Source organism: Hyla sarda, chromosome 2, assembly GCF_029499605.1.
Source record: "Hyla sarda isolate aHylSar1 chromosome 2, aHylSar1.hap1, whole genome shotgun sequence".
Lineage (NCBI taxonomy): Eukaryota > Metazoa > Chordata > Amphibia > Anura > Hylidae > Hyla > Hyla sarda.
The window spans coordinates 458,030,411-458,057,126 of record NC_079190.1 but is presented as its reverse complement, the minus strand read 5'-3'; the positions used below and the strand labels follow the sequence as shown (position 1 = coordinate 458,057,126).

Genomic DNA, 26,716 nt, shown 5'->3' with positions numbered 1-26,716 from the left:
ACGATGACTTTGGTGGGGGCTGACCCCATTTACTTGAATAAGTTCCCCTGCAATGTAGGTTGCCCAATGCTGTACTGGTAGAGGAAAAAATCATTGTAGAGGTTTTGGAATAGCCCTTTAAAGAAGAACTCCGGTGGAATTTCCATTGGGTGAAGTATGAAAAAAATACCAAGAAAACGTTACTTACCTCCTGCTGTGCCTCCGGTGTTCTGGGTCGGTTACTTGCAGCGATTGTCTTTCTGAGTTACAGTGTGTCGTCTACGTGAGCACACAGGCCCAAAATGTCAGACTGCAGCACAGTTAATCATTGGCCGCAGTGATGTCCCTGAGCTGCATTGTGACATATTGGGCCCAGGTGATTCTGTCATGCAGCACCTCAGAAAGATGATCACGTCTGGGAACCATGGGAGCTCTGGAGGTAAGTATTTTCAATTTTTTTTTCATTCCCCATACAATGGTCATAATTAGAAAAAACTCCTGCCAGAGTACTCCTTTAACATTGATTTCCAAATGTTATACTTGACCCTATTATGTTGTAGAATTTAATAATAATCTTTATGATTTTTGTTTGGTTTACTTCATTCAGAGATGCTACCACATTTGAACAAAATAATGAAGTTACCTTGCTGGCCAAGTTTCATCAGGAGCTTGAAGAGATTTCAAAAGTTTCTCTAATGTTTACCACCGGTTCTATTGTTGGACCAAAACACAAACTACGAGTTCTAAGGATGAGGCTCAGATCTTCCTTTAATCCAGACAGGTAAAATATCTTATCAGTAACATAATATGATACTTGGCTGCTACAGAAATGACCGACCAGTGTATAGATCATGTCTTACTGGCTAACATCATTAGATATTTTTGGGACAGTTCATTGCATCATGTATGGTGTTTGCCCACTGTTAGGCAAATTAAAGTTTAAATGTGTTCTCTCAAGATTAAAAGTTGTCCTATATCCACAATAAAGGGGACATCTATCTGTTCAGAATACTGGGACCTCCAGTGATCATAGGCATGGAGATAAATTGTGTTCTAAACAAAAAACTTTAAATGGGCACTGTCAGATACAAAAACTTTTGATATGTTGTAAAGCATGCCAAACCAATAGGATTTGCAATTGCTTTCATTGTAAAATGTTCAGTATTTCATACTGAAGAAGCCAGTCAAACAACAGCCCCCCATCTGCTTGGACACATACTAGTCCTGCTGTGTCCAGGCATCCTCACCTATGTCATGGACACACTTCCTTGATTGACAGCTGTGAGTGCAGGGCTCAGAGCTGGAGGAAAAATCCTCCCACTGTCAGCTTGTGCCCTGCTACTGTCAGTGAGGGCAAGCTGGGAGTTGTAGTTTTGCTAATGCTAGGGGAGATGTGAGCAGACAGCATACTGAGGAAGGGGGCGGAGACCTGCACAGTGAGGCCACGCCCCCTCCCTTTGAGAGGAATTCAGACTAGTGAGTGTCACGATGCCGGCTGGCAGGAGGTGGATCCTCTGTGCCAGAGAGGGATTGGCGTGGACCGTGCTAGTGGACCGGTTCTAAGCCACTACTGGTTTTCACCAGAGCCCGCCGCAAAGCGGGATGGTCTTGCTGCGGCGGTAGTGACCAGGTCGTATCCACTAGCAACGGCTCACCTCTCTGGCTGCTGAAGATAGGCGCGGTACAAGGGAGTAGGCAGAAGCAAGGTCGGACGTAGCAGAAGGTCGGGGCAGGCAGCAAGGATCGTAGTCAGGGGCAACGGCAGAAGGTCTGGAAACACTGGCAAGGGACACACAAGGAACGCTTTCACTGGCACTAAGGCAACAAGATCCGGCAAGGGAGTGCAAGGGAAGTGAGGTAATATAGGGAGTGCACAGGTGATAACTCTAATTGGAACCACTGCGCCAATCAGCGGCGCAGTGGCCCTTTAAATCGCAGAGACCCGGCGCGCGCGCGCCCTAGGGAGCGGGGCCGCGCGCGCCGGGACAGAACAGACGGGGAGCGAGTCAGGTAGGAGAGCCGGGGTGCGCATCGCGAGCGGGCGCTACCCGCATCGCGAATCGCATCCCGGCTAGCAGCAGGATCGCAGCGCCCCGGGTCAGAGGACGTGACCGGGGCGCTGCAGCGGAGGAGGTGAAGCGAGCGCTCCAGGGAGGAGCGGGAACCCGGAGCGCTCGGCGTAACAGTACCCCCCCCCTTGGGTCTCCCCCTCTTCTTGGAGCCTGAGAACCTGAGGAGCAGACTTTTGTCGAGGATGTTGTCCTCAGGTTCCCAGGATCTCTCTTCAGGACCACAACCCTCCCAGTCTACTAAAAAAAAATTTTTTCCTCTGACCTTTTTGGCAGCCAAAATCTCCTTGACCGAGAAGACGTCCGAGGAGCCGGAAACAGGAGTGGGAGGAACAGATTTGGGAGAAAAACGGTTAAGGATGAGTGGTTTGAGAAGAGAGACGTGAAAGGCATTAGGGATACGAAGAGAAGGAGGAAGAAGAAGTTTATAAGAGACAGGATTAATTTGACACAGAATTTTGAAAGGACCAAGATAGCGTGGTCCCAACTTGTAGCTAGGGACACGGAAGCGGACATATTTAGCGGAGAGCCATACCTTGTCTCCAGGGGAAAAAACGGGGGGAGCTCTTCTTTTCTTATCCGCGAACCTCTTCATGCGTGAAGAAGCCTGTAAGAGAGAATTTTGGGTCTCTCTCCATATAATGGAAAGGTCACGAGAAATTTCATCCACAGCGGGCAGACCAGAGGGCAAGGGGGTAGGGAGGGGGGGAAGAGGGTGACGGCCGTACACCACGAAAAATGGGGATTTGGAGGAAGATTCAGAGACCCTGAAGTTATACGAGAATTCGGCCCATGGAAGGAGATCTGCCCAGTCATCCTGGCGGGAGGAAACAAAATGTCGCAAATAATCACCCAGGATCTGGTTAATTCTTTCTACTTGTCCATTGGACTGGGGATGATATGCAGAGGAAAAATTTAATTTAATCTTGAGTTGTTTACAGAGAGCTCTCCAGAATTTAGACACGAATTGGACCCCTCTATCCGAGACAATCTGCGTAGGCAACCCGTGAAGACGAAAAATGTGTACAAAAAATTGTTTAGCCAACTGAGGCGCAGAAGGAAGACCAGGAAGAGGAATGAAATGTGCCATTTTGGAGAATCGATCAACGACCACCCAAATAACGGTGTTGCCACGGGAAGGGGGTAAATCAGTAATAAAATCCATACCAATCAGAGACCAAGGCTGTTCGGGGACAGGCAGAGGATGAAGAAAACCAGCGGGCTTCTGGCGAGGAGTCTTATCCCGGGCACAGATAGTGCAGGCTCGCACAAAGTCCCCAACATCCGTCTCCAGAGTCGGCCACCAATAGAAGCGGGAGATGAGTTGCACAGATTTCTTGATGCCCGCATGACCTGCGAGATGGGAGGAGTGACCCCATTTGAGGATTCCGAGGCGTTGGCGTGGAGAAACAAAGGTCTTTCCTGGAGGAGTCTGTCTGATGGAGGCAGGAGAAGTGGAGATCAGGCAGTCAGGTGGAATGATGTGTTGCGGAGGGAGATCAACTTCTGAGGCATCCGAGGAACGAGAGAGAGCATCGGCTCTAATGTTCTTATCGGCAGGACGAAAGTGAATCTCAAAATTAAATCGGGCAAAGAACAGAGACCACCGGGCCTGGCGAGGATTCAGCCGTTGGGCCGACTGGAGGTAGGAGAGGTTCTTGTGGTCGGTGTAGATAATAACAGGAAATCTTGATCCCTCCAGCAGATGCCTCCATTCCTCAAGTGCTAATTTAATGGCTAGAAGCTCTCGATCCCCGATGGAGTAGTTCCTCTCCGCTGGAGAGAAGGTCCTAGAGAAAAAACCACAAGTGACAGCATGCCCGGAAGGATTTTTTTGTAGAAGAACAGCTCCAGCTCCTACTGAGGAGGCATCAACCTCCAATAGGAAGGGTTTGGAAGGGTCAGGTCTGGAGAGCACGGGAGCCGAAGAAAAGGCAGACTTGAGTTGTTTAAAGGAGTCTTCTGCTTGAGGAGGCCAGGACTTGGGATCAGCATTTTTCTTGGTTAAAGCCACGATAGGAGCCACAATGGTAGAAAAATGTGGAATAAATTGCCTGTAATAATTGGCGAACCCCAAAAAGCGTTGGATAGCACGGAGTCCGGAGGGGCGTGGCCAATTTAAGACGGCAGAGAGTTTGTCTGGATCCATCTGTAGTCCCTGGCCAGAGACCAAATATCCTAGAAAAGGAAGAGATTGGCATTCAAACAGACATTTCTCAATTTTGGCATAGAGTTGGTTGTCACGAAGTCTCTGAAGAACCATACGGACATGCCGGCGGTGTTCCTCTAGATTGGCAGAAAAAATTAGGATATCGTCCAGATATACCACAACACAGGAGTATAACAGATCACGAAAAATTTCATTGACAAAGTCTTGGAAGACGGCAGGGGCATTGCACAGTCCAAAGGGCATGACCAGATACTCAAAGTGTCCATCTCTGGTGTTAAATGCCGTTTTCCACTCGTCCCCCTCTCTGATGCGGATGAGGTTATAGGCGCCTCTTAAGTCCAATTTAGTGAAGATGTGGGCACCTTGGAGGCGATCAAAGAGTTCAGAGATGAGGGGTAAGGGGTAGCGGTTCTTAACCGTGATTTTATTAAGACCGCGGTAGTCAATGCAAGGACGTAGGGAGCCATCTTTTTTGGAGACAAAGAAAAATCCGGCTCCGGCAGGAGAGGAGGATTTACGGATAAAGCCCCTTTTTAGATTCTCCTGGACGTATTCGGACATGGCAAGAGTCTCTGGGGCAGAGAGAGGATAAATTCTGCCCCGGGGTGGAGTAGTACCCGGGAGGAGGTCGATAGGGCAATCATAAGGCCTGTGAGGAGGTAGAGTCTCAGCCTGTTTTTTGCAGAAAACATCCGCGAAGTCCATATAGGCCTTGGGGAGACCGGTTACTGGAGGAACCACAGGGTTACGGCAAGGGTTATTGGGAACCGGTTTTAGACAGTTCTTGGAACAAGAGGACCCCCAACTCTTGATCTCCCCAGTGGACCAATCCAGGGTTGGGGAATGAAGTTGAAGCCAGGGAAGTCCAAGAAGAATCTCCGAGGTGCAATTGGGGAGGACCAAAAGTTCAATCCTCTCATGATGAGATCCGATGCTCATAAGAAGGGGCTCCGTGCGGAAACGTATGGTACAGTCCAATCTTTCATTATTTACACAATTGATGTAGAGGGGTCTGGCGAGACTGGTCACTGGGATGTTGAACCTGTTGACGAGAGAGGCCAAAATAAAATTTCCTGCAGAACCAGAGTCCAAGAAGGCCACTGTAGAGAAGGAGAAGGCAGAAGCAGACATCCGCACAGGCACAGTAAGACGTGGAGAAGCTGAGTAGACATCAAGGACTGTCTCACCTTTGTGCGGAGTCAGCGTACGTCTTTCCAGGCGGGGAGGACGGATAGGACAATCCCTCAGGAAGTGTTCGGTACTAGCACAGTACAGGCAGAGGTTCTCCATACGGCGTCGTGTCCTCTCTTGAGGTGTCAGGCGAGACCGGTCGACCTGCATAGCCTCCACGGCGGGAGGCACAGGAACAGATTGCAGGGGACCAGAGGAGAGAGGAGCCGAGGAGACGAAACGCCTCGTGCGAACAGAGTCCATATCTTGGCGGAGTTCCTGACGCCTTTCAGAAAAACGCATGTCAATGCGAGTGGCTAGGTGAATAAGTTCATGTAGATTAGCAGGAATTTCTCGTGCGGCCAGAACATCTTTAATGTTGCTGGATAGGCCTTTTTTGAAGGTCGCGCAGAGGGCCTCATTATTCCAGGACAATTCTGAAGCAAGTGTACGGAATTGTACGGCATACTCGCCAACGGAAGAATTACCCTGGACCAGGTTCAACAGGGCAGTCTCAGCAGAAGAGGCTCGGGCAGGTTCCTCAAAGACACTTCGGATTTCCGAGAAGAAGGAGTGTACTGAGGCAGTGACGGGGTCATTGCGGTCCCAGAGCGGTGTGGCCCATGACAGGGCTTTTCCGGACAGAAGACTGACTACGAAAGCCACCTTAGACCTTTCAGTGGGAAACAGGTCCGACATCATCTCCAGATGCAGGGAACATTGGGAAAGGAAGCCACGGCAAAACTTAGAGTCCCCATCAAACTTATCCGGCAAGGATAAGCGTATCCCAGGAGCGGCCACTCGCTGCGGAGGAGGTGCAGGAGCTGGCGGAGGAGATGACTGCTGTTGGCCTTGTTGCGCAATCTGTTGTGACTGCTGGGCGACCACCGTGGTGAGGTCAGCGACGACTGGCAGAGGAACTTCAGCGGGATCCATGGCCGGATCTACTGTCACGATGCCGGCTGGCAGGAGGTGGATCCTCTGTGCCAGAGAGGGATTGGCGTGGACCGTGCTAGTGGACCGGTTCTAAGCCACTACTGGTTTTCACCAGAGCCCGCCGCAAAGCGGGATGGTCTTGCTGCGGCGGTAGTGACCAGGTCGTATCCACTAGCAACGGCTCACCTCTCTGGCTGCTGAAGATAGGCGCGGTACAAGGGAGTAGGCAGAAGCAAGGTCGGACGTAGCAGAAGGTCGGGGCAGGCAGCAAGGATCGTAGTCAGGGGCAACGGCAGAAGGTCTGGAAACACTGGCAAGGGACACACAAGGAACGCTTTCACTGGCACTAAGGCAACAAGATCCGGCAAGGGAGTGCAAGGGAAGTGAGGTAATATAGGGAGTGCACAGGTGATAACTCTAATTGGAACCACTGCGCCAATCAGCGGCGCAGTGGCCCTTTAAATCGCAGAGACCCGGCGCGCGCGCGCCCTAGGGAGCGGGGCCGCGCGCGCCGGGACAGAACAGACGGGGAGCGAGTCAGGTAGGAGAGCCGGGGTGCGCATCGCGAGCGGGCGCTACCCGCATCGCGAATCGCATCCCGGCTAGCAGCAGGATCGCAGCGCCCCGGGTCAGAGGACGTGACCGGGGCGCTGCAGCGGAGGAGGTGAAGCGAGCGCTCCGGGGAGGAGCGGGAACCCGGAGCGCTCGGCGTAACAGTGAGCTAAATTAAAGGTGTAATAAAAACATAAAGGTGCTAGACACATAAAAATTAGATGTACATGGTCAGGATTAGGTACTGAGAGATATATTTAAAAAAATTTTTTTTTTTTTGTTGGATCTGACGGGTACACTTTAATGTAAAGATGAACAGAGTCTCCTCAATCACATATAGTCAGTGTGCTCACTTTAAATGTATTATCTCTCCATGAAAAGTATACAGAAGTGTACAGTATACAGAAACTATATGTCCATTAATAAAGTATAGAATGGTGGCAGAACATTGGAAAAGGGCAATAATGCACAGAGAAGCATGGAAGGCACTACTGCTACACTTTAAACAACTGCAAATGATGCTATCGAGATGTGATGCAAACGTAGCACCGTGAGCCTGGTGAACCTCGGGGGTGCGCAAACCAAAAAGTTTGGAACATAACAATAAAAAAAGTCAAAAAGTGGCAGCACTCACCCATAATGTAAACTTTATTTAAATCCTGGATCAGATCAAGTAGACAGGGATAGTAAAAAAAAAAAGACCAGCCGTAGCTGCATAGCACAATGAATGGGGACAGTTTCACGGGAAGTGTTACTTAAATGAAGCTCTAGAGAGATCATGTAAGCAGCTACTGATTTCAGACTTGGAAAGAAAGGGGTTAATCAAACAAGAAACAATATGTAACAGCAAGGCAAATATAGTCATAGCAGAAATAGAGATCATGTAAATTTATAGATAAACATGAGTTTGTGTTGATCGTTCAGTCCTAGAGCTCCTAGGCTGTTAGTCTGGATGATCCAGGCAACTTCTTCTTCTGCACCTCTTTCTCCCATTGGGCTCCTAAGCTATGGACTCGATCATTTCCAGCAAAAGTTAAGTATGGTGGTTTTACTGTCATGGCAGCTCACCTTATGATTGCTCAGTCTAGGAGCACGCAGACCAGTATGTATTGATCGTCAGAGCTGGCTCTGCCTATAGGCAAAATAGGTAGCTGCCTAGTGTACCCTCTTATTGGGGGGGCGCCGCTCTGCCTGCCAGAAGAAAGTTAGACCATCAGCATCCAAACCACTTACTCAGCCAGCAGAATGAGGAGGAGATTTGTTACAGTGTGTCTCAACAGTAGTAAGGTGGGGCGGGCCAAAGGGCGGAGTCATGGTGGGGCAAATTAGTTTTTTCCTAGGGGGACAAAAATCCTTGCACCAGCTCTGTTTGGCAACTGTGTACACATGTAACCACTGCTTTAATACGAGAGACCATTCTTGAGATAGCATTGTGCCATTACACAGATAGTAAGATTAACTTTTCAGGAGTGTGTGAAAGCTGGGTGACCACATCTGGGGTGGCGACTGTAATGGTGGCCATATTGGTTGTCATACTGCTTGTCCAGTGGACTGTTCCTATGTGATCTCTCCATGTGGACACTTCTCTGTCAGGGATTTTCCTTCTTCACAAATATTGCTCTGATGCTCTTCTGGTGTTTGTGATCTCATAACAGGAGCCCGTAAAAGCGTCTATGAAGATCTATTACTCCATGAAATGTTCTCCACTGTGTTTTCAGTCTAGCCATGAGTTGCACTGATACATTGTAACAAACCCTCACTTTTTATATTACCATAAAAGCTATTGCTGGGTTTAGAAAACCCATTTTACATATGATCTATTAGGGGATTCTGGGTAATAGATGGGGATCCTAATCTATTAGTCAGAATGGAGAGAGGTTACTAGCAGCATGAATACAACATTTGTTAGATGGGCGTCCAATGGAAATAAAGACATGTAAAACCCCGTAGGGGTTAAAAGAGAGAATTTATTTATAGGGATGGGGTGGACGGTAATAAACAAGTATGCTTTATACGATTTATATATGTGGAAGTTAGTGGTCTGTTGTACTAAATTTTTTATTATTTGTGTACTAGTCTAAAAATTATGTTTAGGGCAAATATATACAGTGAGGATCAAAAGTTTGGGCACCCCAGGTAAAAATTTGTGTTAATGTGCATAAAGAAGCCAAGGAAAGATGGAAAAATCTCCAAAAGGCATCAAATTACAGATTAGACATTCTTATAATAGGTCAACAAAAGTTAGATTTTATTTCCACCATTTACACTTTCAAAATAACAGAAAACAAAAAAAGGCATCTGCAAAAGTTTGGGCACCCTGCAGAATTTATAGCATGCACTGCCCCCTTTGCAAAGCTGAGACCTGCCAGTGTCATGGATTGTTCTCAATCATCATCTGGGAAGACCAGGTGATGTCAATCTCAAAGGTTTTAAATGCCCAGACTCATCTGATTTTGCCTCAACAATCAGCACCATGGGTTCTTCTAAGCAGTTGTCTAGGAATCTGAAACTGAAAATAGTTGACACTCACAAAGCTGAAGAAGGCTATAAGAAGATAGCAAAACATTTTCAGATGTCAATATACTCTGTTTGGAATGTAATTAAGAAATGACAGTCATCAGGAACAGTGGAAGTTAAATCAAGATCTGGAAGACCAAGAAAAATATCAGACAGAACAGCTCTCTGGATTGTGAGAAAAACAATTCAAAACCCACGTTTGACTGCACAATCCCTCCAGAAAGATCTGGCAGACACTGGATTTGTAGTACACTATTCCACTATAAAGAGATACTTGTACAAATATGGTCTTCATGGAAGAGTCATCAGAAGAAAACCTCTTCTAAGTCCTCACCACAAAAATCAGCGTTTGAACTTTGCAAATGAACATATAGACAAGCCGGATGCATTTTGGAAACAAGTTCTGTGGATCGATGAGGTTAACATTGAACTTTTTGGCTGGAATGAGCAAAGGTACGTTTGGAGAAGAAGGGGAACAGAATTTAATGAAAAGAACCTCTGTCCAACTGTTAAGCATGGGGGTGGATCAATCATGCTTTGGGGTTGTATTGCAGCCAGTGGCACAGGGAACATCTCATGAGTAGTAGGAAAAATGGATTCAATAAAATTTCTGCAAATTTTGGATGATAACTTGATGCCATCTGTGAAAAAGCTGAAGTTAAAGAGAGGATGGCTTCTACAAATGGACAATGATCCTAAACACACCTCGAAATCCAGGGGGGGATTACGTCAAGAGGCATAAACTGAAGGTTTTGCCATGGCCTTCATAATTCTCCTGACCTCAACATAATTGAAAATCTATGGATAGACCTTAAAAGAGCAGTGCGTGACAGCCCAGAAATCTCAAAGAACTGGAAGACTTTTGTAAGGAAGAATGGGCAATGATACCTCAAACATGAATTGAAAGACTCTTGGCTGGCTACAAAAAGCGTTTACAAGCGGTTATACTTGCCAAAGGGGGCAGTACACGATATTATCTCTGCAAGGTGCCCATGGAAATAAAATCTAACTTTTGTTGACATATTATAAGAATGTCTAATCTGTAATTTGATGCCTTTTGGAGATTTTTCCATCTTTTCTTGGCTTCTTTATGCACATTAATACAAATTTTTACCTAGGGTGCCCAAACTTTTGATCCCCACTGAATATCATTTTTATTTTTTTTTAAATATAGATTTTGTTTGTAATAGGTAAACTTTTTATGTTCTTATACTAAACCTATTTTCGGTTATGTTGATCCGGGGAAGACGAAACCCCCTGTAAGGAATGAGCCAATTGTCCTTACTTTCAGGGGGGAAACTTCCTTCCCAACCCCAAATATGGCAGAATAAATCCCTGGATCAAAGGATGGTACCAAACTTGAGTGATAGGTGGGGGGGGGGGGGGGGGGATAAATTAATTTATTTTACATGTGTACTAGTCTGTTTCTATTTGGGCAAATACATTTTTAAGATAATATAAATATATATAATTTATAAAAAAAAAATTGGAATTTGTTGTGTTACTAATAGGGTTATTTCTGATGTTATTATGCTAAACCTATTCACAGCTATGTTAATCCAGAGGAAGGTGAAAACCCCCTGTGAGGAATGAGCCAATTGCCCTCAAAACAGGGGGAAAAAATGTTTCCTGACCCCAAATATGCCAATTAGCATAAATCCCTGGATCAAGCCAATATGTCTATTTGTGCTATGTGACTATTTGTGTGGGCCTATCCCTTTTGTGTAGTGTATGTGGGGTGAGTGCAGTACTTACCCATCCTGTGTTTGGTTAAGTTCAGGGATAACAGCTACCACTCAGTGCCCCAGGACTACAACATGCGGCTATTTTCCTGAACTCTCCATATGGAATCTAAGCACAGGCCGCTCCGGGGGGTGTAGATGATCTTTGGGCTGGAATGATGTCAGATGCCAGCTCGGGGGATGCCAGGTAAAGAGCTTGGGGCAGCAACACAATGGCAAAGGTGTGGCATAAAGCTGTTGAAGAGAGAGATTATGTACTAGGGCAGCCAAGGTGACAGCTGCAGAGACATAAGGCATGGGTCAGGAGGCCAGAGGTTCTGGGCAGTAGGCGCGGGGTCCTCAGAGTCCAGATCTTCTCATCCACCGAAGGAGAAGTGAAGACATAATAATTTGTAACTATAAAAGACAAGGAGAAAGATGTGGCCTTCTGTATCCAACATAATGTTCTCTGGCTTGAAGTCTCTGTGGACTATGTTATGTCCATGGAGGAACTGGAGGCCACATACTATCTCTGCTGCATAGAACCTTATGTTGTCCATGTCCAGGTAGCCGCACATCCTGATCAAATCCTCCAGACTGCCGCCAGACAGATACACCGTGATGAAATATGCGTGCTCCAGAAACTGATGTGCGGCATAAAGGTGGCATAAAGGTGGCATACTCGAGCCACCAGGAGTATCTGCCGCTCTCTCATGATGGTATCCTCATTTTCCTCTTTTTTGTTGATGATCTTTATGGCCACGTAGGTGTCTCGGCCAGGGACTGATGCCATGACTACCTGTGGAAAACAAACTGAGGATTCTCATTAGAAGACATCATAAGGTTGATATTGATCAGTGTTTCTCAAGTGCGGTCCTCAAGACCCCCAAACAGGTAATGTTTTCAGTATTGCCTTAGTCTTTCACAGGTGATATAATTATGGTCAGTTAATCAGGCATCACCACAGTTATATCACCTGTGAAAGACTAAGGAAATCCAGAAAACATGACTTGTATTTGAGTACCACTCTTGAGAAACAATGACATCAATGGAGAAGGGGGGGGGGGGGGCGTCAGTCTGGAATTTTATGGGTGGTCTGAGTGGTGGGTCAGTTGGATAGCACTCAGGAACCTTTTGGCTTAGGAATACTGAGCTACCGTCATGATTTTGTGTCTGCTATTGGATGCTCTATGGAGATGTAATAAAGTGATATTCCACTATTTTATTCAGTTGCAAGAAAGAGCTACAATAACCTGTAAATCCCCCTTTAGCAGCAATCATTTCCCCCAAAGTTTCCTGCAGCTGCAAATACTGTATTCAGTGGTGTGCCCCCACATCCAGAGAGCGGCTGCGCTCACTCCCTGCTAGTGGAACTGTTTGCTCCCTCTGTATGCTGCACGTTCGTCTTGTGGAATAAAGCCTTTATTTTGGATCCACTACTATTCTGTGACTAAAGGTCTGTCGACCTGAAACGCGTCAGTTGTTGTACCATGAAGGCTTCTCCTGTGGTCAAAATGGGCTTGGTCATTAATGTAAAATAAAATAAAAACTAAAAAGAATAATAATGAATGATATAAAAAAGCATAAACCACGATCCCTAGTGTAAAAGTGATTTATAAAAGTGGATGAATAAAGTGCAGAAACAGTAATAGGCGAATGTCACTGAATATTAGGCGGGTGCACGGTGGTTATGTAGCAGTCGTATATAATAATTGTAAAGCTGGGCTCCACCAGATTTGGTACCAAGAGGAACAAAGAAAAATTTATAGAAAAATCTTATAAGGTAGAGACAAAAATGCATAGAATGCAGAAAATAGTACTAGAGTAGAGGGGAAAAAAAAGTATATATAGAAAAAATATATATATAGTCCTGTGCAGAATAGTCCACTATGTGGTGTTGCAGTTTTCTCCAAGGGACAAAGATTACCCAGAGATTATTGTTAGGGTCTATTCACACTGCAGAATTTCCCATACACTTCTATGGGATTCTACACTCCTGTTGATGTGAGTGTAAATTATTATACAGAAGTGTATGGGCTTTCATTTCATGCAAAAATTATGCAGTGTGAATAGACCCTTTATAGTCTCTGTAAATTAGGGAAAGTAGAAAAGGCAATAGAAGGGGGTCCAATCGATAAAAACAATGGTCCAAACATTTATGAAATTAGTTACTGTTACGCCGAGCGCTCCGGGTTCCCGCTCCTCCCCGGAGCGCTCGCTTCACCTCCTCCGCTGCAGCGCTCCGGTCACGTCCTCTGACCCGGGGCGCTGCGATCCTGCTGCTAGCCGGGATGCGATTCGCGATGCGGGTAGCGCCCGCTCGCGATGCGCACCCCGGCTCTCCTACCTGACTCGCTCCCCGTCTGTTCTGTCCCGGCGCGCGCGGCCCCGCTCCCTAGGGCGCGCGCGCGCCGGGTCTCTGCGATTTAAAGGGCCACTGCGCCGCTGATTGGCGCAGTGGTTCCAATTAGAGTTATCACCTGTGCACTCCCTATATTACCTCACTTCCCTTGCACTCCCTTGCCGGATCTTGTTGCCTTAGTGCCAGTGAAAGCGTTCCTTGTGTGTCCCTTGCCAGTGTTTCCAGACCTTCTGCCGTTGCCCTTGACTACGATCCTTGCTGCCTGCCCCGACCTTCTGCTACGTCCGACCTTGCTTCTGCCTACTCCCTTGTACCGCGCCTATCTTCAGCAGCCAGAGAGGTGAGCCGTTGCTAGTGGATACGACCTGGTCACTACCGCCGCAGCAAGACCATCCCGCTTTGCGGCGGGCTCTGGTGAAAACCAGTAGTGGCTTAGAACCGGTCCACTAGCACGGTCCACGCCAATCCCTCTCTGGCACAGAGGGTCCACTACCTGCCAGCCGGCATCGTGACAGTAGATCCGGCCATGGATCCCGCTGAAGTTCCTCTGCCAGTTGTCGCTGACCTCACCACGGTGGTCGCCCAGCAGTCACAACAGATTGCGCAACAAGGCCAACAGCTGTCTCAACTGACCGTTTTGCTACAACAGTTGCTACCACAGCTTCAGCAGTCATCTCCTCCGCCAGCTCCTGCACCTCCTCCGCAGCGAGTGGCCGCTCCTGGGATACGCTTATCCTTGCCGGATAAGTTTGATGGGGACTCTAAGTTTTGCCGTGGCTTCCTTTCCCAATGTTCCCTGCATCTGGAGATGATGTCGGACCTGTTTCCCACTGAAAGGTCTAAGGTGGCTTTCGTAGTCAGTCTTCTGTCCGGAAAAGCCCTGTCATGGGCCACACCGCTCTGGGACCGCAATGACCCCGTCACTGCCTCTGTACACTCCTTCTTCTCGGAAATCCGAAGTGTCTTTGAGGAACCTGCCCGAGCCTCTTCTGCTGAGACTGCCCTGTTGAACCTGGTCCAGGGTAATTCTTCCGTTGGCGAGTATGCCGTACAATTCCGTACACTTGCTTCAGAATTGTCCTGGAATAATGAGGCCCTCTGCGCGACCTTCAAAAAAGGCCTATCCAGCAACATTAAAGATGTTCTGGCCGCACGAGAAATTCCTGCTAATCTACATGAACTTATTCACCTAGCCACTCGCATTGACATGCGTTTTTCTGAAAGGCGTCAGGAACTCCGCCAAGATATGGACTCTGTTCGCACGAGGCGTTTCGTCTCCTCGGCTCCTCTCTCCTCTGGTCCCCTGCAATCTGTTCCTGTGCCTCCCGCCGTGGAGGCTATGCAGGTCGACCGGTCTCGCCTGACACCTCAAGAGAGGACACGACGCCGTATGGAGAACCTCTGCCTGTACTGTGCTAGTACCGAACACTTCCTGAGGGATTGTCCTATCCGTCCTCCCCGCCTGGAAAGACGTACGCTGACTCCGCACAAAGGTGAGACAGTCCTTGATGTCTACTCTGCTTCTCCACGTCTTACTGTGCCTGTGCGGATGTCTGCTTCTGCCTTCTCCTTCTCTACAGTGGCCTTCTTGGACTCTGGTTCTGCAGGAAATTTTATTTTGGCCTCTCTCGTCAACAGGTTCAACATCCCAGTGACCAGTCTCGCCAGACCCCTCTACATCAATTGTGTAAATAATGAAAGATTGGACTGTACCATACGTTTCCGCACGGAGCCCCTTCTTATGAGCATCGGATCTCATCATGAGAGGATTGAACTTTTGGTCCTCCCCAATTGCACCTCGGAGATTCTCCTTGGACTTCCCTGGCTTCAACTTCATTCCCCAACCCTGGATTGGTCCACTGGGGAGATCAAGAGTTGGGGGTCCTCTTGTTCCAAGAACTGTCTAAAACCGGTTCCCAGTAACCCTTGCCGTAACTCTGTGGTTCCTCCAGTAACCGGTCTCCCTAAGGCCTATATGGACTTCGCGGATGTTTTCTGCAAAAAACAAGCTGAGACTCTACCTCCTCACAGGCCTTATGATTGCCCTATCGACCTCCTCCCGGGTACTACTCCACCCCGGGGCAGAATTTATCCTCTCTCTGCCCCAGAGACTCTTGCCATGTCCGAATACGTCCAGGAGAATCTAAAAAGGGGCTTTATCCGTAAATCCTCCTCTCCTGCCGGAGCCGGATTTTTCTTTGTCTCCAAAAAAGATGGCTCCCTACGTCCTTGCATTGACTACCGCGGTCTTAATAAAATCACGGTTAAGAACCGCTACCCCTTACCCCTCATCTCTGAACTCTTTGATCGCCTCCAAGGTGCCCACATCTTCACTAAATTGGACTTAAGAGGCGCCTATAACCTCATCCGCATCAGAGAGGGGGACGAGTGGAAAACGGCATTTAACACCAGAGATGGACACTTTGAGTATCTGGTCATGCCCTTTGGACTGTGCAATGCCCCTGCCGTCTTCCAAGACTTTGTCAATGAAATTTTTCGTGATTTATTATACTCCTGTGTTGTGGTATATCTGGACGATATCCTAATTTTTTCTGCCAATCTAGAGGAACACCGCCGGCATGTCCGTATGGTTCTTCAGAGACTTCGTGACAACCAACTCTATGCCAAAATTGAGAAATGTCTGTTTGAATGCCAATCTCTTCCTTTTCTAGGATATTTGGTCTCTGGCCAGGGACTACAGATGGATCCAGACAAACTCTCTGCCGTCTTAAATTGGCCACGCCCCTCCGGACTCCGTGCTATCCAACGCTTTTTGGGGTTCGCCAATTATTACAGGCAATTTATTCCACATTTTTCTACCATTGTGGCTCCTATCGTGGCTTTAACCAAGAAAAATGCTGATCCCAAGTCCTGGCCTCCTCAAGCAGAAGACTCCTTTAAACAACTCAAGTCTGCCTTTTCTTCGGCTCCCGTGCTCTCCAGACCTGACCCTTCCAAACCCTTCCTATTGGAGGTTGATGCCTCCTCAGTAGGAGCTGGAGCTGTTCTTCTACAAAAAAATCCTTCCGGGCATGCTGTCACTTGTGGTTTTTTCTCTAGGACCTTCTCTCCAGCGGAGAGGAACTACTCCATCGGGGATCGAGAGCTTCTAGCCATTAAATTAGCACTTGAGGAATGGAGGCATCTGCTGGAGGGATCAAGATTTCCTGTTATTATCTACACCGACCACAAGAACCTCTCCTACCTCCAGTCTGCCCAACGGCTGAATCCTCGCCAGGCCCGGTGGTCTCTGTTCTTTGCCCGATTTAATTTTGAGATTCACTTTCGTCCTGCCGATAAGAACATTAGAGCCGATGCTCTCTCTCGTTCCTCGGATGCCTCAGAGGTTGATCTCCCTCCGCAACACATCATTCCACCTGACTGCCTGATCTCCACTTCTCCTGCCTCCATCAGACAGACCCCTCCAGGAAAGACCTTTGTTTCTCCACGCCAACGCCTCGGAATCCTCAAATGGGGTCACTCCTCCCATCTCGCAGGTCATGCGGGCATCAAGAAATCTGTGCAACTCATCTCCCGCTTCTATTGGTGGCCGACTCTGGAGACGGATGTTGGGGACTTTGTGCGAGCCTGCACTATCTGTGCCCGGGATAAGACTCCTCGCCAGAAGCCCGCTGGTTTTCTTCATCCTCTGCCTGTCCCCGAACAGCCTTGGTCTCTGATTGGTATGGATTTTATTACTGATTTACCCCCTTCCCGTGGCAACACCGTTATTTGGGTGGTCGTTGATCGATTCTCCAAAATGGCACATTTCATTCCTCTTCCTGGTCTTCCTTCTGCGCCTCAGTTGGCTAAACAATTTTTTGTACACATTTTTCGTCTTCACGGGTTGCCTACGCAGATTGTCTCGGATAGAGGGGTCCAATTCGTGTCTAAATTCTGGAGAGCTCTCTGTAAACAACTCAAGATTAAATTAAATTTTTCCTCTGCATATCATCCCCAGTCCAATGGACAAGTAGAAAGAATTAACCAGATCCTGGGTGATTATTTGCGACATTTTGTTTCCTCCCGCCAGGATGACTGGGCAGATCTCCTTCCATGGGCCGAATTCTCGTATAACTTCAGGGTCTCTGAATCTTCCTCCAAATCCCCATTTTTCGTGGTGTACGGCCGTCACCCTCTTCCCCCCCTCCCTACCCCCTTGCCCTCTGGTCTGCCCGCTGTGGATGAAATTTCTCGTGACCTTTCCATTATATGGAGAGAGACCCAAAATTCTCTCTTACAGGCTTCTTCACGCATGAAGAGGTTCGCGGATAAGAAAAGAAGAGCTCCCCCCGTTTTTTCCCCTGGAGACAAGGTATGGCTCTCCGCTAAATATGTCCGCTTCCGTGTCCCTAGCTACAAGTTGGGACCACGCTATCTTGGTCCTTTCAAAATTCTGTGTCAAATTAATCCTGTCTCTTATAAACTTCTTCTTCCTCCTTCTCTTCGTATCCCTAATGCCTTTCACGTCTCTCTTCTCAAACCACTCATCCTCAACCGTTTTTCTCCCAAATCTGTTCCTCCCACTCCTGTTTCCGGCTCCTCGGACGTCTTCTCGGTCAAGGAGATTTTGGCTGCCAAAAAGGTCAGAGGAAAAAATTTTTTTTTAGTAGACTGGGAGGGTTGTGGTCCTGAAGAGAGATCCTGGGAACCTGAGGACAACATCCTTGACAAAAGTCTGCTCCTCAGGTTCTCAGGCTCCAAGAAGAGGGGGAGACCCAAGGGGGGGGGTACTGTTACGCCGAGCGCTCCGGGTTCCCGCTCCTCCCCGGAGCGCTCGCTTCACCTCCTCCGCTGCAGCGCTCCGGTCACGTCCTCTGACCCGGGGCGCTGCGATCCTGCTGCTAGCCGGGATGCGATTCGCGATGCGGGTAGCGCCCGCTCGCGATGCGCACCCCGGCTCTCCTACCTGACTCGCTCCCCGTCTGTTCTGTCCCGGCGCGCGCGGCCCCGCTCCCTAGGGCGCGCGCGCGCCGGGTCTCTGCGATTTAAAGGGCCACTGCGCCGCTGATTGGCGCAGTGGTTCCAATTAGAGTTATCACCTGTGCACTCCCTATATTACCTCACTTCCCTTGCACTCCCTTGCCGGATCTTGTTGCCTTAGTGCCAGTGAAAGCGTTCCTTGTGTGTCCCTTGCCAGTGTTTCCAGACCTTCTGCCGTTGCCCTTGACTACGATCCTTGCTGCCTGCCCCGACCTTCTGCTACGTCCGACCTTGCTTCTGCCTACTCCCTTGTACCGCGCCTATCTTCAGCAGCCAGAGAGGTGAGCCGTTGCTAGTGGATACGACCTGGTCACTACCGCCGCAGCAAGACCATCCCGCTTTGCGGCGGGCTCTGGTGAAAACCAGTAGTGGCTTAGAACCGGTCCACTAGCACGGTCCACGCCAATCCCTCTCTGGCACAGAGGGTCCACTACCTGCCAGCCGGCATCGTGACAGTTACCATGGAATTCATGGGTCCAACATGATAAAGTCTCAAAAATTAGCAGAAATCCTTACAAAAATGATGGGTCCAGAAAGAAAATTTGTATCCTCATTGAGAAAGAAGCAGAGAATGGGTCATCAGGAGGCATCAATGGTGGTGCTTATTAGACTTATCCCCATTAAAATAGGGGTCAAATTCTCCAAGTAAAGATACTTGTGCCAGGATCAGGCAGGTCTGGGATCAGATGAAGAAATATGGACGCTGAGAAAATTCCAACATCTGTTCCTCACAGATATGTCCAAAAGGTGAAGTCGGACATGGTCAGTCACAGGCAAACATAGTAAGGGGGTATAGCAAGTAATTGGTTCCCCTTACATTTTGGGGAACACATTTTATTAGTAGTTAATGCATAAATACTGGGAATTCCAGAGGGGTCCCTTACTTTATCTCCCAACTCTATGAATACATTGAACAATGAATAGACATGTCTTTGAGTTGGTTGGGATCAGTGTAGTTCACATTTCCTGGTCCGAATAGGTTTCTGTAAGATTGAACTGAAGCCATTGAGATCCATGTATGGATAACTAAAAAAGTAGCATTGAAGGGAACAAAATTCAAGGACATTATTCGACAGAAGACTGGGTGGTTTTCACCTTCTGGTCCTGGTCTGGTCACACACCTGTAGAGTCAGGGGGATACCTCACCTGGATGCACCTTGGATGATGTCACATGTGGGCCATATAAAGTAAGTGGTGTGGGGATCCTACAAGTGTTTCTCGGTCCACCCCCAGGAATATCCAGGCCAGTAAGCTCAATTTAATTGTACACCAAAAGTTTCAACCAGGGAAAACAAGGTAACGTATACGTTATTGGTACCATTAGACCCCCAAGTAATGCATAAAAGAAAGAAAATGTGCAAAAAAAAGCAAATCCAACAGAGCATACAGCGATATAGGGCACGGAGAACACAGGAGATAATAGAGAACCATAATCACATAGGGGGGAAATCTTTTGTTGAACTTGCACTTTATTATTGGGTTTATATGAGTCCTGTATACATTACATGTGAAGAGATTTTATTATTTATTACCAGCGGTATTGGAGGAGCAATTTACAGTGATATTATATCAGCACATATGCACTTTTCCAAATTTACTTTATATTATTGAGAATTCCTGTGCTCATTAAAAAGACCTGTGTAGAGGAAGAGCGGTGCAGTTACCATAGCAACCAGATTGCTTCTTTCAATTTTCAGAGGCCTTTTTAAATTGGTTGCTATGGGCAACTGCACAGGTCTTAATAAACCTCTCCATGTATGTACTGATTACACGCTGCTCCAGAAATAAAGACCCTGCTGCACCTTCTCCTCTTCTCCCTTCATCTGGTTTCCTGCACCCACACGATCTTGGGCTCCCCGACTTCCATCTGCCAAGGCACAGTACATGGAGGTGCCTCAAAGGATCTTTTCACACATAATACTAAGTGTAGGCCCTTCAGGGAGTACCACTCAAGCCATTAGGGACCAGCAGACCCACCTTATCACAACACTGCACCCTCCCCCCAATCTCTCCCCACAACACATATCCAGCCAAAAATTGTTGATAACAGGAAACAAGATGGAGCTAGAACTTACCTTGCCAAAGTTGCCCCTACCCAGTACCTGTTGGAGGTTGTAGCAGCTGATGGTAAGCCTGGGGTAGAGGCCCGATATTCCTTGGTTGCTCCCAGGTGTTGGCTCCTCATCCTCCGATCCTCCCTCGTCATCTCTTCTTCTCCTCTTGACTCCATCCTCACCTTTCTCTTCCCTTGTCCTCTTCCCTTCCTCACCATCTTCTCCATATTCAGTGGACGCCATCCCAGGTGTTTGCTTCTCATCCTTTGATCCTCCATTGTCATCTCCTCTCCTCAAGACTCCATCCTCGCCTTCCTCTTCCCTCTTTCTCTTGCCTTCGCTCTTCTTCTTCTCCTCCTCGCCATTTTCTCCATGTCCAGTGGACACCATCTCCGTGGTTCTACCTCAGTCCAGTCACATTGGTCGCCAGCAGAGAGTAAACGGCAGTTAGCCGTGTGCAGGTGATGTCCTCGGCCATGGAATCCTCAGGTGGCACCTGCCTGGCACTGGCCTTATAGACCTGCTCTGCCATATACAATGTGATGGGGACATAATGAAGGACATCTAGGGTTGGCCTTGGGTTGGTTGGTACCCTGTGCAGTTTGAGGGACCTTGTAATTGAACATAGTGGTCTGCAAACTATGGACCTCTAGATGTTACAAAACTACAACTCCCAACAAGCCCAGACAGTCAACGGCTGTCTGGGTTTGTTGGGAGTTGTAGTTTTGCAGTATCTGGAGGTCCACAGTTTTGAGACCAATGGTGTACTATCTGGGTTCAGGCACCTATTATGGTCGTTGGGATCCAAGTACATCGGGCACCTCCATCAGTGAAGACAGGAAATGCCCCTTGTGCCCTGGTGCAGGTTGCATACCCTGGTCATGGTCTAAAGTCAAGAGGAACAACTAATAATTTATGGGGGGTTCTTCAGTATCTGGGGGTAGGTGGTGTAACAGGTAGTGGTATATATTGGCACAGTGGTCATATAGGTGGTATATATTGATCTAAGTAGAGTTAGAAATATAGTACATAAAACACCCACACATGTGAGCATGTAAGCATAATAAGCAATATGTACCTATTACAACTATTCCTGTAAATCCGCTGCACACACAGCAACAGATATGATCTATAGCAGTGGTACCCAACTGGGGAACCATGGTCCAGATTCAGACCGCGACTTCCAGACATCTGGACTACGAGCCAGCTCTCCCCTAATTTTTTTTTTGTAACAACGACAGCTTTACGGAGTCAGACAGGTGTAACAGTCTATACTATACTTGGCTAGGCTCACGGAGGTGACCAGTGCCTTCAGAGACTGTATGGCTTGCTGGGACTTATAGTAGACTGGGACAATTTGGATGCAGGCCACGCTGACTTGAGACAGGATGACTTGGACTGACTTGACTATGACAGACTATGAATGACTTCATCCCTTCTGTAGCTTATCAGGTTTTGACTTGACCTGTGGGGCAATGGACTTTAGAATCCATTGCTGCTTGACTGACTTTATGCCTCCTCTGGACTCCAGACACACACCTAGGACTTGACCTCACTGCAACTCAGCAAAGACTAAACGCGAGAGCAGAGGCTCCACCCAGGGCTTATATGGGAGAGACTCTCTCAAAAGTCACCCTTAGGTCAGATGGTCACTGATACCTCACTGGGTTACAATCACATGACAACAGGCTAATCAAATGACAACAGGTCTTAAAGTTATAACACATTTTATGTACATCATACTGCACAACATAGGCACTTAAAGGACAACTGTAGTCGTACAGTTTTATATATGCCCGGGCCTAAAAAATAAACAAAATAAACTCATACATACCTTCCTACGAGCCCCCTCACGGTCTGGCAGTGCTGACGTCATTCCACTTCCTGGGGACGGGGACACCGCAGAGCCGTCTGCGTATCACTGGCCGTAGCCGACTGTCATGTAAGAAGCCGGCCAAATCATAAAAAAAAAAAAAGAAGAAAAAATTAACTGAAAAAACAAACTTTATTGAAATCTATTACACAGAAATACACTTAAAAGGGTACTCCAACATTTAACAGCTTATCCACCTAGCTAAACTTGTTGACTCCAAACCTCATTTGGAATTAAAATGAGCAGCATCATATTATGGTAGGGTCACATGGAACTGCCCCAAAGCGTAATTTCGGGAGGTTGTGGGGGGACGGACCTCTCTGTATATTAGGTTCTTAGGGGCCGGAATACCCTTTTAACGTCTATGGATGTAGAATGGAATGTCTTACAAGCTCCTGAAGGTGTAATGTGTTAATGTCTCAGTACCTCCGCCCATGTAGGGTAGATTCAGTGTGTGAACACAGCCCAATCCACATGGGGTCTATGTGAATCTGATCACAACTATGTCACACACTAAAACATGTCTTCCTATTGGATCTTCACTGACTATAGCGCATTCGGTGGTGATTTTAGAGATTACACAGCTGTTATACACCAATTAGGCTAGGTTCGTTTTTCAAGTCTGTCTGAAGCATCGGTCGGCATCCCGCCCAAAAATAGGATGCCGACATATACTGTAACGTAGCGCAGAGGGTGCCATTCATTTCAATGCATTTGCATATAATAGCCAGGGTTGCCACTAATTAGCATAATTATTTATATATACGTGATATCACATATGCGGGGGAAATTTTTCTAAATCACTCCAAAATAAAGCAATTTATAATTTTAATTTTCATATACGAAGTGACCAAAAAAAAACAATTCCGGACTTTGGTATCTTTTTTAAATTTTTTTAAATTTTTTTTTTTAACTTTTACGCCATTGACCGTGCGATTTAACGTTATAAGGGAAGATTTATCAACACCTGTCCAAAGAAAATGTTGCTGAGTTGCCAATAGCAACCAATCAAATCGCTTCTTTCATTTTTTAAAAGGCCCCTGAAATATGAAAGAAGCGATCTGATTGGTTGCTATGGGCAACTCAGCAACTTTTCCTCTGGACAGGTTTTGTTAAATCTCCCCCAATATGACATTTACGCACGTGGCAAAAACACATGTTTACATTTTATCTATAAAATTGGAAAAGGGGGGATTCAAGCTTTAACCTCTTAAGGATACAGGACGTACTTGTACGCCCTGCGCCCACTCCCCTTCTATGACACGGGGTCATATGCTGTCCCCGCATCATAGTGGGTTGGTCCCGGTGGCTATCAACAGCTGGGACCCGTGACGAATACCGGACATCACCAATTGTGCTGATGTCCGGTATTAACCTCTTAGACACGGTGATCAGAGTTGATCACTACGTCTAAAGTGAAAGAAAAAGCTTCCTGGGAGCTCAGCGGAGCTGATCAGGATCACTGCAGTAAAACCGCAGTGTCCCGATCAGCTGGGAGGATGCTAGGAGGGTCCCTACCTGTCTGATTGGCGATCTACTGCTCCATGCTTGAGATCCAGGCTGGAGCAGCAGAGCGCCAATAAAATTGATCAATGCTATGCAATGGCATAGCATTGATCAGTGTCTGCAATCAGAATATTGCATGTTTTAGTCCCCCTAAGGGGGCTATTAAAATGTAAAAAAAAGTATTAATAAAGTTAATAAATGTGATTTAACTTCTTCCCTAATAAAAGTTTGAATCACCCCCCTTTTCCCATTTAAATGAAAAAAATATGTAAATAAAAATAAACCTAAACATATGTGGTATTGTCATGAGCGTAAATGTCCCAACTATGAAAATATAATGTTAATTAAACAGCACGGTCAATGGCGTATACGTAAAAAAAATTCCAAATTCCAGAATTACAAGATTGCATATTTTTGGTCACTTTGAATACCCTATAAAAAGTATACAATGTGATCCAAAAGTCCCATCAAAACAAATATGGTACCGATAAAAACTTCAAATCACAGCGCAAAAAATGAGCCATCATACTGCCCCATATGCAGAAAAATAAAAATGTTATAGGGGTCAGAAGAGGACATTTTTAAACGTACAAATTTTCGTGCAAAAAGTTTTATAATTTTTTAACAGTACAGTAGTAAATAAAATCAAACCTGTATAAGTTGGGTATCATTTTAGTCGCATGGACCTACAGAATAAAGATAAGGTGCTATTTTAACTGAAAAGTACACTGCATAGAAATGGAAGCCCCCAAAATTTACAAAATGGCGTTTTTCTATTTTGTCCCACAAATAATTTTAATTTGGTTTTGCCGTAGATTTTTTGGTAAAATGACTGACATTACAAAGTAAAATTGTGGGCGCATAAAACAAGCCCCATTTGGGTCTATAGGTGGAATACTGAAAGCGTTATGATTTTTAAAAGGTGAGGAGGAAAAAGTGCAAAAATGGAAAAACCCTTATCCTTAAAGGATTAAAAAGGAGGATTGTACATTTATTACCTATACCTTTTCAATCTGATTCCCCCCCCCCCCCCCCCGTGCCAGGCCAGATTTATCTTGGTGGGGTGACAGATGTGTGGGAGGGAGACAAGTGACTTCACACTCACATACAAGGCATCTAAGGGCCACCAACGCTATGTGTATAATTCCAGGAATTTTTATGCCTAAGAGTAAGGTCACACGTAGCACATCCACAGCATATTTGACACTGCGAATGCACTACTGACTGTCCCTAGAGTGTTCCCCCTGCCATGCCCATGTGTCCTGCTTTGTCTGCTCGTAGCCACAATCTGCCACTACGAGCAGACACACAGGGATCTACGACTCAGAGACATTGCGGTCGCTCCTCTTGTTCCATGAGCTAGGCCGAGAGCAGCCACGATAAGCTTTCTAATTCACAGATCCCAGTGTCTGTTCATAGTGACGGATTGCTCCTATGAGCAGACAAAGCAGGACACACGGGCACAACAGGAGGCACACTCAAATACGCTGGCAATCCGCTACGCATGACCCTAGGGGTATTCCAGCCTACAATACTTATACAGGATGAAGCAGAAGTTTATAATCACAGGGGTCCAATTGCTGCCCCCCTCCCCTCCTGCCTCTCAAGAAATGGATGCTGAATCTCCTATTGGAAAAGCTTGGCTATCTTTGGCAACAGGTCCGGCTCTCCCTAAAGGCAAAATAGGCAGCTGCCTAGAGCGCCCTCTTAATGGGTGGCGCCGCTCTGCCTGCAACAAGAAAGTTAGTCAATCAGCATTCAAATCACTCACTTAGCCAGCAGCATGAGGAGATTTGTTACAGTATGTCACCACAATAATCAGGTGGAGCCAATGGGCGGAGTCAAGGGGCGACAAAATCCAAACCCTGCCACAAAGTGTTTAGCACACTTTCTGGAGGTAAAAGTGAAATAAACTGGCTCCACATTGATTGGCAATTTCCAATGAAGAAAATGCTCTTATTGTAGTCATTGCCAAAAAGGGTCAAATATACAGATTGGAAGAATCTCCATAAGAGCAAAACAATCCTTCTCCTGTGGCACAACCTAGTTGTATATTGCCTCCTTTCCCCTTCTGAAAAGTGTTATATAAACTTTATGAAAAGATGCTTTTCCACCTACGATTGATACGTACTAGTCTGGGTGCTCTAGACCGATCAGTCATATGGGGAACCGCCATGACAATAATACTGTACTTACCTTTGCTGATATTAATCGCGTCTATAGCTCAGCAAAAGCTGTGAAATAGAGAAGCCACCCGGATTATTCGGATCCTCATCCTAGGAACATTTAGAACTGAATGACCCAAAACAAACTCCGTTTTTATAAATGTACATGATCTTTTCCTCTTTCTCCTCATTTCTGCTATGAAAATGATGCTTGCCTTGCTGTTACGTATTGTTTCTTGTTTGTTTAACCCCTTTCAAAATCAGTAGCTGCTTATGTCCTCTTGCTGAGCCATGTTTAAGTGATGCTCCCAAATGACGTAGAGGAGCCCAGAAGACCATGCAATGTACTGCTGCCATTCTTTCTACTTCTGCCCACTTAATCTGATCCATGGATTAAATAAAGTTTGAAGTTTTCATCACTTAGTGTCGCCACTTTATGACTTTCCTTATTGTTAACATCCAAAAAACAGTTTGTTATTCACACTAGAGGCAACTTTACATCTTTCATCTTACTTTTTTTCAAGGTTTTATTGAAACGTTGCATTTGGCGTGACTAAACAACTTCTTTTTGGACGAGCTACCTCTATTCTATACTTTACATGATCTTAGAAGAACTTTGCAGGGGGAGGATGAAAAATATTATGTAAAATGCTTGAAAA

The 26,716-nt window shown here is 46.7% G+C and overlaps 1 protein-coding gene across 1 annotated transcript in view; it reads left to right on the top strand.

Moving 5' to 3' along the window:
• The window catches only part of LIPI (lipase I), an 80,230-nt gene that overhangs the window by 52,212 nt on the left and 1,302 nt on the right, over positions 1 to 26,716 (top strand). The window contains exon 9 of the mRNA XM_056559381.1: positions 587 to 760. Coding sequence (XP_056415356.1) covers positions 587 to 760 — 174 coding nt within the window. The remainder of the gene's footprint in view (positions 1 to 586; positions 761 to 26,716) is intronic.